This window comes from Bactrocera dorsalis, chromosome 2 (assembly GCF_023373825.1).
Source record: "Bactrocera dorsalis isolate Fly_Bdor chromosome 2, ASM2337382v1, whole genome shotgun sequence".
In the NCBI taxonomy this organism is placed as follows: Eukaryota; Metazoa; Arthropoda; class Insecta; order Diptera; family Tephritidae; genus Bactrocera; species Bactrocera dorsalis.
In genome coordinates this window covers 62,002,075-62,022,124 of record NC_064304.1, presented here as the reverse complement: position 1 = coordinate 62,022,124, position 20,050 = coordinate 62,002,075, and the positions used below count along the sequence as shown (strand labels likewise).

At 36.0% G+C, this 20,050-nt stretch overlaps 2 protein-coding genes across 2 annotated transcripts in view; both read right to left on the bottom strand.

Annotated features, from left to right (window-relative positions):
* LOC105233445 (FERM domain-containing protein 8) overlaps positions 1-9,749 on the bottom strand; it is a 201,604-nt gene extending 191,855 nt beyond the window's left edge. Inside the window, exons 1-4 of the mRNA XM_049450230.1 lie at positions 9,351-9,749; positions 9,130-9,291; positions 8,888-9,076; positions 8,706-8,835 (exon numbers count right to left, since the gene is read on the bottom strand). Of these exons, the coding sequence (XP_049306187.1) occupies positions 8,706-8,835; positions 8,888-9,076; positions 9,130-9,291; positions 9,351-9,673 (804 nt within the window). The 5' untranslated portion in view covers positions 9,674-9,749. The remainder of the gene's footprint in view (positions 1-8,705; positions 8,836-8,887; positions 9,077-9,129; positions 9,292-9,350) is intronic.
* Positions 2,397-20,050, bottom strand: part of LOC125776668 (uncharacterized) — a 220,275-nt gene continuing 202,621 nt past the window's right edge. Inside the window, exon 2 of the mRNA XM_049450174.1 lies at positions 2,397-2,410. The gene's annotated coding sequence lies outside the window, so the exon portion shown is untranslated. The remainder of the gene's footprint in view (positions 2,411-20,050) is intronic.

The window sequence follows — 20,050 nt, the reverse complement described above, 5'->3', positions numbered from 1 at the left end:
CGATCAGGCATTTACCCGGTTTAGACCAGTTTTGCCTGCATAGGCTAACGGTGTCCGAATCGGTTAGGTGTTCTATCTTTGCATAGCAAAAACTTTTTGAGGTCATATTCTTTTACGTTTTTTAAATTACTGTGTTTAAGATTTTTAGGTAAAATGCCTAGAAAGTGCGTAAATAGTGCCAACAGTTTTTGTTATTATGAGTTTAATGACTTCGATCGAGATCTAAGCCTTTCAAAATCACAGAGCGAACTTTTAGTATCCAGACTAAGAGGTCCGAACCTTCTCCAAAGTGATGTAAATATTACTATTTACAGGAAAAGGTAGAAAGACCTCACAAATTGCTTTCTTCTACTATACTGTTCAGAAGTTAACCTCTTGTGTAACGCACAAAGACAGAAGCATGATCCTCGTGATTGGCGTCTATTCACTGATTCCTCTAAACTAGCTCAAGCGATTCATATGAAAGAATCATATGAGAATATTAGAGTTCTTTTAGAGCACATTCGTTATCATGAGTGTGGTTGGGCAATATGTGGAGACCTAAAAGTAGTTGCCCTTCTTCTTGGAATGCAGCTATGATATACGAAAGCAAAAATTAAGGAGAACATATTTGTGAGTCCGCAAATAAGGGAACTAGTGAAAGATAAATGAAACTGAAATACGAGCCTGGAGTGCCTTAAAAGCGTTGTTAAAAATTTTCTTGCAAATGTGAAAGCTGACAATTACAAAGATCTTATGAGTAAACTACAGTAGAATCCGGTTATAACGACATTCAAGGGACCGATGAAAATACGTCGTTGTAACCGGTCGACGTTCAAAAAGAATTTAGAGATTTTTTTTTGCTTTTACGCTTCCCCTAGTGTTTTCATACTAACTGTAGTACGCTGGAATATTTTTTTTTTTGCTATTAAAAAACTGTTTTCAGTAAAAATAAAATTTATTCCAATTCAAATTATGTATATTTTGTTTTGTTATGGTGAAAATAAGAATCGCGTACAGCATTATGAAGAATAGACATCATATTTTTTGCAGATTCACCAACGAAATTAGCATGTACAAATTGATTTAAAATTTCTGCAGATTTTAGAGCTTCAGATACGCTTGGAGATGAAGAAATCTGGTAATTTTCATCAGCGCTGTCATCACTATCACTCTTGTCGATAAATTACATTTTGCACAATTGCTTCATCGGTTAGTTCTCCATATATTGCAAGATTATTGTCAATACTAGAAAATTCCTCGATTTCTTCTGTTGATATGGTTAGGCTACTTTCAAAAGCACTTGCTCAAACTGAGAGCGGAACATCATCTTCATTATCAAAATCAGATGATATTGAGGTGCTGGTAACGCCTATATTCGCGACAGAAAATCCAGCATGCTTAAAACAGTTGGAAATCGTTATTTCAGAAGCAATGTTCCAAGCATCATACATCATAAGAATGGCATCAAGTATTGTAATCTTCACTTGCCCAACCTTGTTATTTTTATTGTTATCGTGGTCGTTGATTAGTTTTAGAACAAGGAATTTTCGAAAATATGATTTAAACGCACGAATTACTCCTTGATCCATAGGTTGCAATAAGGATGTAGTATTCGGTGGTAGAAAAACTAGAGTAATGCTTCTCAAGTCATCGATTTTAGGGTGTGCTGGACAATTATCAACCAAAAGTAGGATTTTTTTTCGTTTTCTTGAGTTCACGATCCCAATCACGCACCCATTTCGTAAAAATATCAGATGTCATCCAGGCTCTGCTATTACTAACATAATCGACAGGTAATGACCGTACGTTTTTGAAACATCATTTTTCTCCTCTAAATTTTAAAGTTTGATTTTGTGTCAACTTATAAAATAATCCCGCTTCATCAGCGTTAAAAATCTCATCATCGTTAAATTGGGCTTTCAAATTTGGCCAAACTTTTGCTAACCAGTCGCTCACATCACTCTTTTGGACTGACAGAGATTCACCAGCAACTTTGCCTGCAATATTGTGTCTTACTTTGAATCGGCTGATTCAACTTGTTGAGCATTTGAATCTAGAAATGTTAAGCTTCTTAGCAAAATCATTTGCTTTTTCTTGTAGTATAGGCCCATTTATAGGTATACCCTTATTACGCTGCACTTTAAACCACTGCAATAATGCTTTATCTACATCATCATGACTCGAAACTCTCACACGTTTAATTTTAAAAACATTTTCATTGAATAGAGGTTCAATTTTGCTTTTATTTTTATTGATTGTAGATATTGTGGACTGACTAACACCGAACTCTTTTGCAAGAAGTGCATTTGATTCGCCAGCTTCTAAGTGATGTATAATTGCAGCTTTTTCTTTAATTGAAAAACATTTTCTCTTCAGAGCACTCATTGCGGCGCATCTTCTTATTGTCTGACCGCGAAAAAATAACTAACTAACTGACATTTATACATTGAAGACGAGACTGATCTACAAAAATTTACGAAATACATACATAAGTAAATAGCTATGTACTAGCGAAAGACATAAAAACATTGTACCGTACTTTACCGTTATTGATTCCGCAACTCATCGGCGACATTCATTCTTAATAAAAAAGCATGCGTCGTCGTTATAACCAGTAAACTTATTTTAAAATTTCGTGAAATTACGTCGCTAAAGCCGGTATGTCGCTAAAAACGGTGACGCTTTCAGCAATGTTTTTTTCAAAAATTTGTACTAAAACCAAACTTTAAGTTGCGTTTACGTCGCTAAAAGCGCTCGGACGTTGTAAGCGAGGTCGTTATATTCGGATTAAACTGTTTTTACTTCCTATAAAAAATTGGTTGCAACGTGTCCTTTAAAATTCACTTTCTGGATTTTTCTCCGAAAATTTAGGGGCTGTAAATGACGAACATTGGGAACTGATACTCCAAAAAAAAAAAAAAATGGTTAATATAACAATAATATATCTATCGCTGTTTTTTTGTTTTCAAAAATCCTGATAGCAAAAAAACTATAGGTGATAGAAGAAATCTGTAGCTATTTTTTGCATTTGTGGCAATTTTTACATAAGTAAAACTGTAAAACCAATGGTAAGGGTTGCAGCTGTACGTAAGGAGTTTGAAATGCCGTCCTACAGCTCCCTTATACCGAGTCCGATGTTAGGACATCTAAAACACTTTGGACGTGTCTTCCGTCTTTCACAATATGATCGATCTGGTTGGTGGTTTTTCGATCCGGAGACAGTCAGGCAGCTTGATGTACTTTCTTGTGCTGGAATCTATAATAGTACTACAGATAACCATATTTCAGGCCTCGGCGAAGTCGATCAGCCTCGATCCATTTGGAGATGTTTGGTGGTGGAGGCTGAATTTACCGACCGTAGTGCCAAAGATACCTTCTTTGTCCATCCTGGCATTAAAGCCGGCAAGCACGATTTTGATATCATGGCGGGAGCAGCTCTCATAGAAGGCATCTTTGGTCACATCGTCCTTTTCTTCCGTCGGAGAGTGGGCGCAATTTAGCAATAGTATTTCACTTTGATACGGATTGTGGCTAGACGCTCATCCACCGGTGTGAATGCTAGGACTCGGCGACGGAGTCTCTCTCCCACCACAAGGAATACTAAAATACTGGGGACCACAGGACTACTCTAGGATTAGCGAAACCATACAAAGGAATATTTCCAGCATTATCTATAGAACATATTATCATGTAAGTACTCAGTGATCAATATAAAAATAAGAAGAAAGAGAAGAAAACAAAGAAATAAATAAGAAATTTATAGAAGTTAATTTTAAAAAATAGCGCATATCTCGAAATTAGTAAATCTTGCAAAGTGTAAACAAATTTTTTAAAGTGGCCCATAGGGCTAAATTCTTTGCGTGTTTAAATAGCCATTAAAAAGGTGCGCTAAAAATAAATAAAATTGTTGATACAGTCAGGTTATAAGGGATATCAAAATAAATGAGTTGACATTAAGGGTAATAGTGACAACTGCTGTCACTGCAGCTACGGAAAGGACTAGAGCCTCCTTCGAGAGGACAATAGGACAGCTGATACAACGACTCAAAGCTTTAGAGCCTTCATTAAAAGTGGAAGAATATGAAGCAGTGACCAAAGACCCGACTGTCGGTGTGACGAATCTCTAGAAATAAATGATAATGCGTCGCAATGTGACTTTTTGGAAGAAAAAATTTTTTAGACGATGATGGGATATTGACTTGACTTTTTTAAAGATGTTGACGCGAAAATAGATTTACAAAAAGGAATCCTTCACTATAAGGGTGGTGAAGAGAAATTGTTTTATTATGACTGTAAAAATGCCAATTAAATATTTGGAAATGGGAGTTCTCCTAAAGAACTAGGGAATACGGAGAAGGTTTATTTTATATTGGAAAAATATTCAAAAGCTTTCGCAAATCCAGATGAGACTTTGCCGTTTAACACTAATGTGGTAGCCACCATTAGGACAGTTGATAACGAACCGATTTATTAAAAGTCATAAGCTTACCCGATGGACGCCTCAGAATTTATAAATCAGGAAATTAAAGATTTACTACGAGATGAAATAATTCGCTCATCACGATCTCCATATAATAATCCTATATGGGTTGTCAACATAAAAAAGCATAGACGAGAACAGGAGGAAGAAGATGAGGTTGGTTGTTGATTTTAGGAAACTGAACATCAAAAAAGTTTCTAACAGATTTCCTATTCCAGATAATTCGGTTATTTTAACTAACATGTTGTTTATATTTGGACTAAAAGAATTGGCAATAAATTTACAAACCGATTCAAAAGGATCTATGATCCACAGAAATCCACAAGAGTAACCTTAGGTAATAATTTTTAGTTTTTTTACATCTTTACAGAGTTATTTTACCACTTTTGTGTACTCAGGGATCCGACAGCAAAATTATTAATTTTATAAAATCCAACCTACCAGTTATTGAGGGAAATGTAGTAGTTTAGGACACATATGACTACTTAACGCATCGAACAAATTTGACGAGTTACCTCACAGTTTTGCGAGAAACAGAAAATATATTTCACGTTTTTCCCCAATCACATATGACATTAATCAAATTTATCGTTTGATTGGCGCGGTGAAAATTCACTATAGACATAGCCGGTACTCCAGATTTCGACGATTTTAATGAACTTAAATTTAAAGCACAAGAATTTATAGAATCCAATGACAGTCAATTTTTCATAAACACCTAGATACAACAGCAAATCGATAAATTGACTGAGACTGTTCACAAAATTATTGCTAATACAAAAAAAGCTAACATTGGCACTGGTCATCTTTTCGAATTACCAATGGCTAGAAATAGAGTAGTTATAACAGATTTGGACAATATCATTTATTTCATAGTTTTAGGTAAACTAAATGTTGTAAATCCTATAATTTTGAACACAAATAAAATTTCAAAAGTATTGATCACTGAGTATACATTAAATGTAAGCATAAGCGATATTGTAAGTTATTCTAAGTTAACAATAGCCGTGTTTTATTTGACCATCACAAGCTAGTAGCTAAATCATGGACAAATAAAACGCATTTAGCATATTCCATATATTCGCTTAAAAATTAATTGGGTTGGTAATGCGGACAAGAACAATCAACTGATATACAATTTAGTTTGAAATTTCAAATTTGTAGACGGAATATTAATATGCTATACAAATATAGTTAGCATTAGTCAATTGAGGTCTAGTAAACAAAAAACTGAAAACATGTGTTCAAATTTGTCTTAATTTTAATTAATACTCATCCAAAAAAAACTGTAAGTTTAGTTTGTTTTTTTTTTTTTTTGGAAAAACCTTGCTATTGTGAATGAAAAAAAAGGGTGAACTGGCAATGCCTCTAGTTCAATATACAAGCTATAATAGCTTATGACAAGCCAACATAAATATGTTGGCTAAGTCTTCCATACAAAATAAGCTAATAGCTTAATTTGCTGGTCAAATAAAACACGCCTAATGTTTCAAAATAATGATGTTACGTACTTCATTGTTAAGTTTCCAGAAAAACAAAAACTACCTACAACAACTTCCATCCAATTATCGAAGTAGACAGTGGCTTAATTATCATACACGATCAAACAGTCGAAGTTCTGGGAAGAAACATCATCGTATTTACAACATCATCATATTTAATGACATTCGAGGAAGAAGGTTGCATTAATGGTACAACTTCTTTCAATGAAACAGTGAAGGCAACGTTCCGACCTAGGATTCCTTCAACGCAGTTTGTTAACTTTACCGACCATTTGGAAAATTTTAATCTTACCTTATTTGCGCAAAATTATTTTTATGAACTTTGGACACATTTAAAACTACATGGAATATTCATAACCGCACTACCTTATGCATGTTAGTGATACTGGCCGTTGCTATCATTATAGATGGAGCATTAGTATTTTGGATAGGCAGGACGAATAAACGCATAAAGGACACAAATGGCAAGAATGAAGAGGTAGTCAAGATAATGAAAGCGGCCGCGGACGGCCTCGATTTAAGAGGGGGTAGTTAACACATTAGTCTTCCATGATTTTCCATTTCTTCTACAACTTTTACGCACGACGGGATAAAAATTTCAGAACGAAAATCAAAATATAATTTTCGTTATCATTTAATTGCAAGTATCAAAAGCTAGATTTTTCTATGAAACTCCACTTCCCGTTGGACATTGTTTTTTTGCAAATTGCATTTGTTTAAACAATTCGGACAGAAAAAATTGTTTTATTAAAATATAAACACTTTATAATTATTCCACAAAATTTTATTCATATCGCTGGAATGATTTTCGATAGATTAATTTTCCAATTAAATCGTACTAAATAGTTTAATCGTTAATAACATTGACAAATTACGAAATGGCGGACTTTCATATATTAACAAGTACACTTTACTTGGCTTTTTCAATTTAGTGAAAATTTCGTGACACACTTGACGTGGTTTAATTCAGTAATCAATATCAATATAAAGAGGGATCCATTTCGAGGTTCCCTTCTTTTTTAAAGAAAATCACAGAATTTTCAAATTTAATGGAGATTGTCCGCATAGATTTAATACTTTACATATTTCCATAGAAAATAGTCTAATGGTGTGATATCGTACGGTCTTTGGTGGTCAATCGACCGGCCTAAAACGTGAAATTATCTGCCCACCGAAGTATTATTTCAATAAATCTATTGATTACTGCGATGTGTGGGAAGTAGCGCCGAATGTCGCCGAGATCACGAGTTTCAATTTTAGACATCGTATAGTGGGTTATCATGGCGCAATAACGGCCGCGATTGGCGATGACGTTCTCACAAGCATCGTTTTTGAAGAAGTAGGTATTGATGATTCCACCGGCTCACAAACCACATCAAACCGTTGTTTTTCTGGAATTTCGCCAGATTGTTCTTCGTCGCAAATATGGCAATTTCGCTTGTTCATAATCCCGTTGAGACAGAAATGGGTCCCATCACTGAACAAAGCTTGACTCAAATTTTTTTTTAATACAGCGGAGCGATGTCGCTTGGGAAGGTCTAGCGACTTAAGTTCTTTCACAAGCTGTATTTTGTATGCTTTTAATTTAAGATCTCAATGTAAAATGCTTCGTGAACACTCTCAGCTACGCTTGCTATATTTTCTACACTGCATTCTGGACGTGGTCTATTCAGTCAAATATTATTCAACAATGAAGGCTGGTTCTCAGGATAGGTGATGGTCTTGCGAATAGTTCACTCAGTAGGCCGATTATGTTGGCCATAATTTGAGCGAAGCGCTAGAAACACATTCTTTACAGAACGTAAGTGTTCGTAATAAAGTTGACCAATTTGTAAACGTTGTTCAGGCGTAAGTCTTACCAAGATAAAATGCCAAACTAACTATATTGAACAAGTATAACATGTCAGCTTGACACTACTCACGCGTTATCTGCCAAATAAGCTATTGAAAAAAGTAATCTACTTGGGTCTCCGTTAAATCTAGCGATATCATCAATATAATAACATAAAAACAAAGCTTTTATTCGTGTTAGTTACCCTAATAGACTGTTATTTGGAATATACAGATCCTTATTATCAATAATATGAAAACTCTAACAAATCAAGCTGCTTGGGTTTACCATTTACTTATAACATTGTTACAAACCACAAATAATTGTGATAATTTTAATGTAATTGTAATATGTTAAACGGAAGTTATTTGATTGTGTATATTGGACTTTGTGGTAGGAAATTAACGAACTTTTTATCTGTATGTTAAGTTAGATCAGACTGATAGGGGGTTCCAAACGATTAAAGCGTAGCGTTATCAGCACAAGAGATTCTTCACTGGCTTACCGGGTGCTTGGCTTGGCTTACCAGTGTCTACTCCTGACAATACCTGCAGTCTACTTTATCTGTCAGTCTCTTTCTACAGGCTTTTGCCGCTACCAGATTATGACCAGTGAGTATTCCAATCATGTTTCTTCAGCCTATAGGTGGCAGGTTTGGTAATAATTCAAGAGCCACTGTTGGAGTGGTGTTTATTACTCCCATTATGCACAGCCTGGGGCTCTAAACTACCTATATGTTAACTAAATTAAAAAAAGTGCATTATTTCAGAAAATATTTACAATCCTTTTTTATAAAACTTGCGATTCTAGTCGAACCTAGTCCATTTTAAAGTAGTCATTTTTATCCTAAAACTGGTGCTCAATAATATGTAGTAATTAAAAATATTAACACTTAATAGGTAATACTTACACACTCTAAAGGATCTATAATAAATATTCCACGTTCATTGACTGCTATAAGAACTCTTACATCTTTGTGACTAACCAAACTCATTAGACCGCGAACCGGTTGTTCCATTTGTCCGTGGAAAAAAACAGCTCTATTAACAAATGAAAAAGTTACTTTAAATTTAGTAATCTTAAATTATTTACCCATAAAAAGGAAGTGCCCAGCAAAATTCCAAATACTTGCGCATAAGTTTTTTTGTTGTCGCAGTTGAAGGAACACGTTTGAGTTGTTCTAAAAGCTTAACTTCAGCCGAATTCTTCCGACTGACTGGTAACCAAGCCCAACTCATACTCCTTGCAACATGTTGCGGTAGGAATCTTAATTGATTTTCTCTGAAAATTATTTCGTTAGTTAAAAATAAGTAAAATATCCTGTTTTACTGTACCTAAGGAAACCAATGGTGTGTGTATGAGAATTATATGGGCCCAATTCAATTCTTGCCTGTATACCACCTAGCATAAAAGCATGGGACGATTCCATTACATATCGGCCAGATAAAACATTATACTTGGCTTCTTCATATAATAACTCTAAAATGCGCTGGTCTCTATACGAAAAAATTAGTATTAATCACTTATTAAAATGGATAAAAAAATAAATTCGTACTTAATTTTCTCTTCGTCACGTTTTGAGAAAAAAACATTTCGTTTAAGCATTATCATGGGATCATCAAATTTTTTTTCAATTGAATTGCCGCTGCTAAATTTGTCTAGTAGAGATTGCCATGCTACTCTAACCGCGTAAGGCCGGTGATGTGATTTCAACTGTATATCTAACAGTCCACTCGTCATCCATAATCCAAAAATACTTTGCGCTAGTAACTTGTTCGCAATACCTAACTCTTCACATCCTAAAGCAGCAGCTAACATTACTTGTGTGGGGCATTGAGATGTTCCTTCGATTTCCATATGTACAGCAATGCGCGACATCAAATATACGCATGTCGGTATTACCTAAATTCAATATATCTTATTTTAATATAATTATTATGTTCCTTATATATTAAAAATTCACGTATAATATTACTTTTTTTTAATATGAAATTCCACCCTTCATTTAAAATGTTATTAACAATTTGGATACAAGAAAAGTGATCAAAGTATACAGACGAGTTTTTTAAATCGCACTGTGAATTCTGACACAAAAAAAAACAATAATGAGTGCAGTCAATACAAATTCAAACCAGTACACCAAATAGTAAAAAGCCAGAAATTCTTTATGGCAACAGATTTGCCTTACTGAGCAAAAAGCCTAACGACGATGCAAAGGGTACCACAGTCGTGAATGCCAAACCCCCTCCAACATATTTGCGTGAGTGTAGCTCAAATGCACTTACTTCCAAAATAAAAAATATAATAGGCACAAACATTCTCTACTGTGTGACCTTGAAAAATGGTAACATAGATGAAACAAAAATTCAAACATAAGAATACTGGAAAAAGTTTCATGGTTATTGTAAAGTTCTTATCAAATAATAACAATAATTCCCACTCTTGCCAACTGAAGAGCTCTAAAGGCCTAGTTATTGTTATAAAAGGGATAGAGTCTTCGGTAGACTCTCTTCTTCTTCTTTACTGGCGTAGACACCGCTTACGCGATTATAGCCGAGTCAACAACAGCGCGCCAGTCGCTTCTTCTTTTCGCTACGTGTCGCCAATTGGATATTCCAAGCGAAGCCAGGTCCTTCTCCACTTGGTTCTTCCAACGGAGTGGAGGTCTTCCTCTTCCTCTGCTTCCCCCGGCGGGTACTACGTCGAATACTTTCAGAGCTGGAGTGTTCTCACCCATCCGTACAACATGACCCAGCCAGCGTTGCCGCTGTCTTCTAATTCGCTGAACTATGTCAATGTCGTCGTATATCTCATACAGCTCATCGTTCCATCGAATGCGATATTCGCCGTGGCCAACGCGCAAAGGACCATAAATCTTTCGCAGAACTTTTCTCTCAAAAACTCGCAACGTCGACTCATCGGTTGTTGTCATCGTCCAAGCCTCTGCCCCATATAGCAGGGGAGCACAAAAAGGAGCTGCCTTTATGCCGCGATGTCTGAATTTGCAGCACCAAAAGCTCCGTCAGAATCGGGAAGGACCTCTCCGAGCCGTTCGGTACCAAACGAGGTTTCAGACAAGGCGACTCCCTATCGTGTGACTTCTTCAATCTGCTGCTGGAGAAAATAGTTCGAGCTGCAGAACTTAATCGAGCAGGTACAATCTTTTATAAGAGTGTACAGCTGCTGGCGTATGCTGATGATATTGATATCATCGGCCACAACACCCGCGCTGTTAGTTCTGCTTTCTCCAGACTGAACAAGGAAGCAAAGCAAATGGGTCTGGCAGTGAACGAGGGCAAGACGAAATATCTCCTGGCATCAAACAAACAGTCGTCGCACTCGCGACTTGGCTCTCACATCACTGTTGACAGTCATAACTTTGAAGTTGTAGATAATTTCGTCTACTTAGGAAGCAGCATTAACACCATTAACAATGTCAGCCTGGAAATCCAACGCAGGGTTACTCTTGCCAACAGGTGCTACTTCGGACTGAGTAGGCAATCGAAAAGTAAGGTCCTCTCTCGACGAACAAAAGCCAAACTCTATAAGTCGCTCATAATTCCCGTCTGGTATCTGGTCGGTTGTTGATTTACCAGGTCTGAAGCCACACTGATAAGGTCCTATCAGTTTGTTGACGGTGGGCTTTAATCTTTCACACAATACGCTCGACAGAACCTTATATGCGATGTTGAGGAGACTAATCCCACGGTAGTTGGCGCAGATTGTGGGGTCTCCTTTTTTATGGATTGGGCATAGCACACTTAAATTCCACTTACTTTCGTCCGACCATATTTTGCAAAGAAGCTGATGCATGCTCCTTATGAGCTCTTCGCCGCCGTGTTTGAATAGCTCGGCCGGCAATCCATCGGCCCCTGCCGCTTTGTTGTTTTTCAGGCGGGCAATTGCTATTTGAACTTCTTCATGGTCGGGCAATGGAACGTCTGCTCTATCGTCATCGATTGGGGTATCGGGTTCGCCTTCTCCTGGTGTAGTGCGTTCACTACCATTCAGTAGGCTGGAGAAGTGTTCCCTCCATAATTTAGGTATGCTCTGGGCATCGGTGACTAGATCACCTTTTGGGGGTTCTATAAGAGTATGCTCCGGTCTTGAAACCTTCTGAAAGCCGCCGCATTTTTTCGTAGAATTTTCGAGCATTACCCCTGTCGGCCAGCTTATCAAGCTCTTCATACTCACGCATTTCGGCCTCTTTCTTTTTCTGTCTACAAATGCGTCTCGCTTCCCTCTTCAACTCTCGGTATCTATCCCATTCCGCACGTACCAGCTGTTCTTTTGCACTTTCCGAAAACCAATGGTTTCGGTTGCAGCTGTACGTAAGGAGTTTGAAATGCCGTCCCACAGTTCCCTTATACCGAGTTGTTGTCGAGTGCTCTCAGAGAGCAGGAGTGCAAGCCGAGTAGATAATAATAATGTTTATTTATTACTAGTTGTTAATTTGTTAAGATATTATACCATATATTGTTTGTTTACATAAATTTTAGTGCTACTTATAATATGAGATGCTGGTTGTTTACTAGTAAATAACTATTTGGGTTGTTATTGTTTGTTGTACTAATAGTGCGCTTATATTATTCCAAGATAAGGTTATTTTGATGATTGTTTGTGTTTAGAATATTTTGAAAAGATACTATTATAAGCAACATGTACATATATAATTAATTGATATAAGATGTATGTATATATTATTGTAATGCATTTAATTTCTATTAGTAAGATATATAATACCTAAATATTTATAAGAAAAGTAAATGTATTATGAAAAAACACAAAAAAATTATTGAACGTACAAATCCTAATTGACTATAAATACTTTGCATACATTCATACAAATAAACGAAATTATATGAATATTATTATTATAATTGCATATGAATTTATAAAAATACTAGTGACCCGGAACGTACCTCGCTACGTATAGAGTGATAGTAGGGGAGCCCAAGAGGGGATTTTTGCAGTTACTTAAGCGTGTCAGAAAACTATATGGGGAGAAACATTGTACCCTTTTATGTACCCCTACCAAATATGAGCCCTTAATATGGAGGCGTGCGTTGGGGGGGGTTCGTCAGATTAGAGAAAAAAAATCGATCCTTCGGGAAACTCGAGCGCGTCAGATTAAGAGATGGTATGTTAAATGCATGAAGACGAGTGTATATTTCAATATTCTGACAGTTTGAGGGTGGCTTAGAGAAATAGCAGGGTGACAAATCTGTAAAAAAAGAACGTCACCTTGAAATACTCGAGCGCGATAGATTTTTTTTTAGTTTTAAAGGTAATTCTGTCAGAATCACGAAAATCATACAATCTGACAATTTCCGTGGGGCGATGCAGGTAAAATCGTCGATAAAAGGTCAAGCGTACTAATCACCACAGCGTGGTTGTTGTTAGTAAACGCTTGACACTTTTGTTTGTTTCGTTCGTTTACAGCGATTAGTTTTACATCCATTGTAAAACTGAGTGACGTTAGTGTCAAATGTGTTTAATGTGGCGAAGAAACGTATGAAAAAAAAAGTTTATTCCACAAACTCTAAATTTTTTTTATTAATATTTAGATCTATTTTCATATTAATAAATTATTCAATTTTCTATACATATACATATGTATATGCATACAATATACATAATACATATAATATTGTATACATATACATATATATACATATGTATACACTGTTTTTATTACATCCTGTAACAAAAACAAGAACCAAACAGAATTCTTCCACTTTTAAATCGTCAGATTAACGATATGCCTCTATATAATTGTCAGATTATCTTTTGGGAAGACTCTGACATCAAGTTCATCCCACTGTATAAAAATCTGACGCGCTCGAGTATCTCAAGGTCACCTTTTTTTTTTACAAGTTTTAAAATCAATAAATGACCTTTGTCCACGTCGAAATTGTCAGAATATTAAATGGTACACTTTTTAGAGGTTCATTAACATTCGCTTAGAAAATCTGACGCGCTCGAGTAACTTATTTTTTTAACCTGTCATTACGGCCTTCACCCTGACTTGATTGTCAGATTAATATATATCGACTATCAGAAATACAATGCTCGTATATACCATAAATGACTGACGCGCTTGAGTATTTTCATGTGACTGTTTTTTTTTTACATTTTTGACACCAATTTCCCGCTCTTCTCCCCACTAAAATGGAAAACTTCACGAAGACTTTCTTTTTATTTAAACGTTATCTTGACAATCTAGTAAGTCTCCATGACGCTCCAGTAACTGCAAATTTAGCACTCCGGGCTCCCCTACTATGATAAAGTATTAAAAAATAAATTATTACAACATCAAATTCATTTATTCAAACAAAAAAATTGTTCATAAACTGCTAGCTATTTTAAAACATAACCTAAAGCATATTTTTTTCCATTTTGAGCATGAATAAATAAACGATTGGGGGTACCGACTCTGGAACAGGCAACATAAAGTTGACCATGTGAAACACATGATTCCTCCAAATTCACACGTTAAGTGTTTGCCCTTGGGCCTTGTTGATGGACATCGCAATTGCTAAACGCACAAGATATTGTAATTATTGCTTAGTCTGCGTTTGAATTGATACGCGGTATCAAACAAACTTCTTCTTTTGATTTAGCAGTTAATATGGTAGCTTCAATCAAATTTGGCAATACCTTTTTCTCTGCCAATCTAGTGCCATTACACAGTTTGAATGGATTAATATTTCGCAGTAATATAATCAAAGATCCAATTTTCAGATTCAAGCAATGCGGTGGCACACCAGCCAGTTCCAATCTATACTAATATTATAAAGCTGAAGAGTTTGTTTGTTTGAACGCGCTAATTTCCGAAACTACTGGTTCGAATTGAATAATTCTTTTTGTGTTGAATAGTCCATTTATCGAGGAAGGCTATAGGCTATGTAGCATCACGCTGCGAACAACAGGAGCGAAGAAACAGTGGTAAATGTGTAAAAAACGAGGGAAATTATTTATCTTTGAGGGCTTCCGTTCCTTGCGCTGCGAAAGCGGTTCAAGATTCACAAAAGTTATGTATGAAAGAATTATTTCTCTTTTAATGATCTAAATAAAAGTTCGTGAGTACTGTTTTTGTGATAACTAATTTGATCGAAATTATTTGTTAGAGTTGTATTAACATAATAATATTAATTTTTCTATATTTATTGTTATTTTCTTCTGTCGTTACATGCAGTATAAAACTATTCAAATTTTTGAGGTAATCCGTAATTTTTGTGGTTAGCAGTCATTTTATTATTTTAGATCTTACTCGCTGATGTTAATTCTGTAATTTGTAATTTAGTAGAAAGTGATGTGGATTGCATCACTTTTCATTGCTAATTCTTTTTCCGGAATTGCAACAAAATTTATGTAGTGATCAGTGGTTGTGTGCAAGAGCAATATTAGCACCAAGAAATGAAATTGTTAATAGGATCAACACTGATATTTTAAACCAAGTTCAAGGAAAAATGAAGGAATATTTGTCAATGGATACAATTATAGATACGGAACTAAGTACTTCATATTCTGTGGAGTTTTTAAATTCACTTGAACTATAGGGTGTACCGTCACATAAACTTCAATTGACTCTAAATATACCAGTATTGCTTATGCGAAATCTAGATGCTCCTCTGCTACGTAATAGAACAAAGCATCGCATAACAAAATTGGGACAGAACATAATTGGTGCTACTATTTTAACAGGTGTCGGTAAGGGAAATATTGTTATAATACTTCGGATACCAATTATTCCTACTGACTTTCCATTCAAATTTAAAAGGATTCAGTTTCCCGCCATGCTTAGCTTTGCTGTTACTATAAACAAGGCACAAGGACAAACATTACTGGTAGCAGCAGTGCATTTAGAAAACCCATGCTTCTCTCATGGTCAACTTTATGCAGCCTGTTCACGTGTATCTAATGCCCAGAATTCACACATATTTGCACTCGACGGGAAAACTTATAACATGGTTTACAAAAATATCCTAGATTAATACTTTGTATTTTATTTTTTTAAGTTGTTAGAATTCAGAATTATTTATTTTTGTTACGGTGAAATATATTTTAACATTAGTTGTTGCATTTCAATACGCATATTTTAAGGTGTTGAATCTTCATTGTCTGTAGGAATTTTTAAAAATTGTTGATCTCAGCCAAACAATAAAATTAAGTTATCATTTTGACTCATTTCTATTATTATACCCTTATCCTTTATCTCTCATACTTATTTCATGGTTCTACTGCGGGCGAAGCCGCAGGTAAAAAGCTAGTGAATTTATAAATTCAATTTGATAATTCATTGCCTCATCTTGATTTATGTATACTCGTATGTCGTAACTACACCTGGCAGTTTCGTTTGAATTTGAAAATTTATGGCATTGATATTAATGTTCTTCGGTGAAAAAATAACGTGTTCTTTCAACCATTCACGATTTATGTATATAATTCTGAAAAATATTCGGAAAATCACATTCAATCAACTCATCTATCGATTGCGCAATTGTACAAACTTGTTCGATATAATGATCAATCCGTTGGTACTGTCGATTTGTTTTGTATTTGTATTTCTAACAATTTTTTTGAAAATAGCTGGATTATTTTTAAGATGAATGCGCATACTTGAACGATTTTTCGAATGTCAAGAACCGATTCTTAATCCACTTCGACTACTGAAAATCGATTTTTAAAAATCGATTATTTAACGAGAAAACTCGATTCTCGAGTAGAATCGGAATCGAGTTTACCATCCCTACTGGACGCCGTCGCGTGAAATATCCCCAAATGGGTTGAAGTTGATCGTGTTCGCCCGGGCCCGAAATATGGTTATCTGTAGTACTAGATTCCAGCATAAGAAGATTCATCAAGCTACCTGGCTGTCCCCGGCTCGAAAAACTACCAACCGGTTCGATCATGTTGTGATAGACGGAACACACGTTTCCAGTGTTTTAAATGTGCGTGCGCTCCGAGGTCCTAACATCGACTCGGACCACTATCTTGTTGCAGCCAAGATTTGCACCCGCCTCTGTGCAGCAAAAAACGCACGCCAACAAACACAAGGAAGGTTCGACGTCGAGAAGCTGCAATCACAACAGATAGCGGAACGATTTTCTACTCGGCTTGCACTCCTGCTCTCTGAGAGCACTCGTCAACAACTCGGTATAAGGGAGTCTTTGTAAAATATGGTCGGACGAAAGCATGCCCAACGATTGGAATTTAAGTGTGCTATGCCCAATCCAGTGTGGCTTTAGACCTGGTAAATCAACAACCGACCAGATATTCACCACGCCCCAAATCTTGGAAAAGACCCGTGAAAGGAGAATCGAAAGCAGCTTTGAAATCGACGAAGAGGTGGTGTGTCTCTTCGTCGATTTCAAAGCTGCTTTCGAAAGCACGAAAAGGAGCTGCCTTTATGCCGCAATGTCTGAATTTGGTATCCCTGTAAAATTAATATGGTTGTGTAAGCTGACGTTGAGCAATACAAAAAGCTCCGTCAGGATCGAGAAAGACCTCTCCGAACCGTTCGATACCAAACGAGGTTTCAGACAAGGCGATCCCTATCGTGCGACTTCTTCAACCTGCTTCTGGAGAAAATAGTTCGAGCTGCAGAACTAAATAGAGAAGGTACCATCTTCTAGAGGAGTGTACAACTGCTGGCGTATGCCGATGATATTGATATCATCGGCCTCAACATCCGCGCCGTTAGTTCTGCTTTCTCCAGACTGGACAAACAAGCAAAAGAAATGGGTCTGGCAGTGAACGAGGTCAAGACGAAATATCTCCTGTCATCAAACAAACAGTCGTTGCACTCGCGACTTGGCTCTCACGTCACTGTTGACAGTCATGACTTTGAAGTTGTAGATAATTTCGTCTATTTAGAAACCGGTGTTAACACCACCAACAATGTCAGCCTGAAAATCCAACGCAGGATTACTCTTGCCAATAGGTGCTACTTCGGACTGAGTAGGCAATTGAAAAGTGAAGTCCTCTCTCGACGAACAAAAGCCAAACTATATAAGTCGCTCATAATTCTCGTCTTGCTATATGGTGCAGAGGCTTGGACGATGACAACAACCGATGAGTCGACGTTGCGAGTTTTTGAGAGAAAAGCTCTGCGAAGGATTTATGGTCCTTGCGAGTTGGCCACGACGAATATCGCATTCGATGGAACGATGAGCTGTACGAGATATACGTCGACATTGACATACTTCAGCGAATTAAAAGACAGCGGCTACGCTGGGTAGGTCATGTTGTCCGAATGGACAAAAATACTCCAGCTCTGAAAGTATTCGACGCAGTACCCGCCGGGGGAAGCAGAGGAAGAGGAAGACCTCCACTCCGTTGGAAGGACCAACTAGAGAAGGACCTGGCTTCGCTTGGAATACCCAATTGGCGACACGTAGCGAAAAGAATAAACGACTGGCGCGCGGTTGTTAACTCGGCTATAATCGCGTAAGCGGTGTCTACGCCAGTAAAGAAGAAGAAGACATATATGTATGTATATCACAATGCAACTATTTCGCTCCTTTATCTCTCTTACGCTTTCTCTCTCTCTTAATATATACCAACGTACCAATAAAAAAGTAGATATAAAATACATTAGGTTGTCAAAAAAGTCTTGCGGTATTTTTATTGAACTTTTTTTTTTTAATGGAATTGAAATGAATTTTTTATGACTCATACCCAGCTCTTGACCGATGCTACGGCTGCTACTATGCCGGTCACTTTCGATGGTCTCTTTGCCGTATTTTCTCTTTACTGTGCTCCATGTTTGCGACGCTATAACTCACGAACGACTTAAAAGAAACGACAATAAATCAAACACGTGTTAGCGCGTGAAATGAGCTTTCCAAAAAGTTATAGCATGACCCGATGCCACGAACAAAACTGGCACTACGCGCTTTCAGCGCCAACTAGCGAAAATACCGCAAGACCTTTTTGACAACCTACTATATATATTACCCCAGTCAACGAGCTAAAAACGGAACAACACAAATCAAAGTATATGTACATGGAGGATATCCATATCCAAAAATTGGAAAATTAAAATTAACTAACATAGTACATATTTACGAGTATGTGTAAGAAATTATAAGATATACATAAGTCGGTGTCCGGATCGGAATGCTTACGCAGCATTGCGCGCTGGCCGATGTGAGCCACGAGCCACTTATGCGAATTCAGTGTAACGTTGCGAGTCTTAGAGGACACATCGTTGTAACTCGAATAAGAAAATTAATTTGTTAAAAAAAAGGACAAAAAAACAATAGTGAATAATTAACATTGAATGCTGTTTTTTTGTTATTTACAGGTAGGATAAGTTCTATATTGTTATTTTAGTCTAAGTATAATTAAGTTTGTATAAAATAATAAAAATTTTGTTATTTACAGAAAAACAATTCTTGTAGTTATCACTACATATTATAAAACAACAAACAATTCTTGTAGTTATCCCTACTTATTATATATGTATGCGCATTTATAACTACATGTAGACATACTTATACTATATATGTGCGTACATCGGGTACATATCGTTATTTCTTTTTCGCATTCCTTTTGACTAACGTATGCAGATTAACAAAACATTTGCATACATACGTACATACTTAAATGTTGATATCTTTACAAATATATTTAAATTGTATACTTATTTAGTACCATTTTTCCGCAAATTTCGCTATATTGCACATACGTATTACATAGATACATACAAGTATATAGTACATATATGACAATTGTGCGAAACTATAAGGGAAACAAAAGAACATAAAACTTAACTATATGCATATAAATATATACATACATACATATATTTTGCGTTATTATTATTTTCTTTCTTTTTGCGTTCTTATCTCAAAAAACACACGTACTAAGAAATAATATACAAATTAATCGCGAGTATATTGCAGATGCGTTTAACTAATACACGGTAGAAAAAATCAATAATTATATACAAATATTTTTTTGATTTTGACAATTTATACGGTGAATACGTGTTCGCCAATTTATATATTACATTTCAATTAATTAATAATAAAATTTGCTTTTAATTTTTATTTACACATTTGCTCATATTACCAATTTTTAATTGTATTTCAAACAAAACATTTTTAAGCTCAAAGCTTTCAATTTAATTCTATAAATGCAATCTGAGAAATCAAAAGAGGTTAAACCAAAAACACCTCAAATATTAGAAATTCCGAAAATGGCTGATGAAGATAAATCACAAGCACACCTGCAGAAGCTACACGC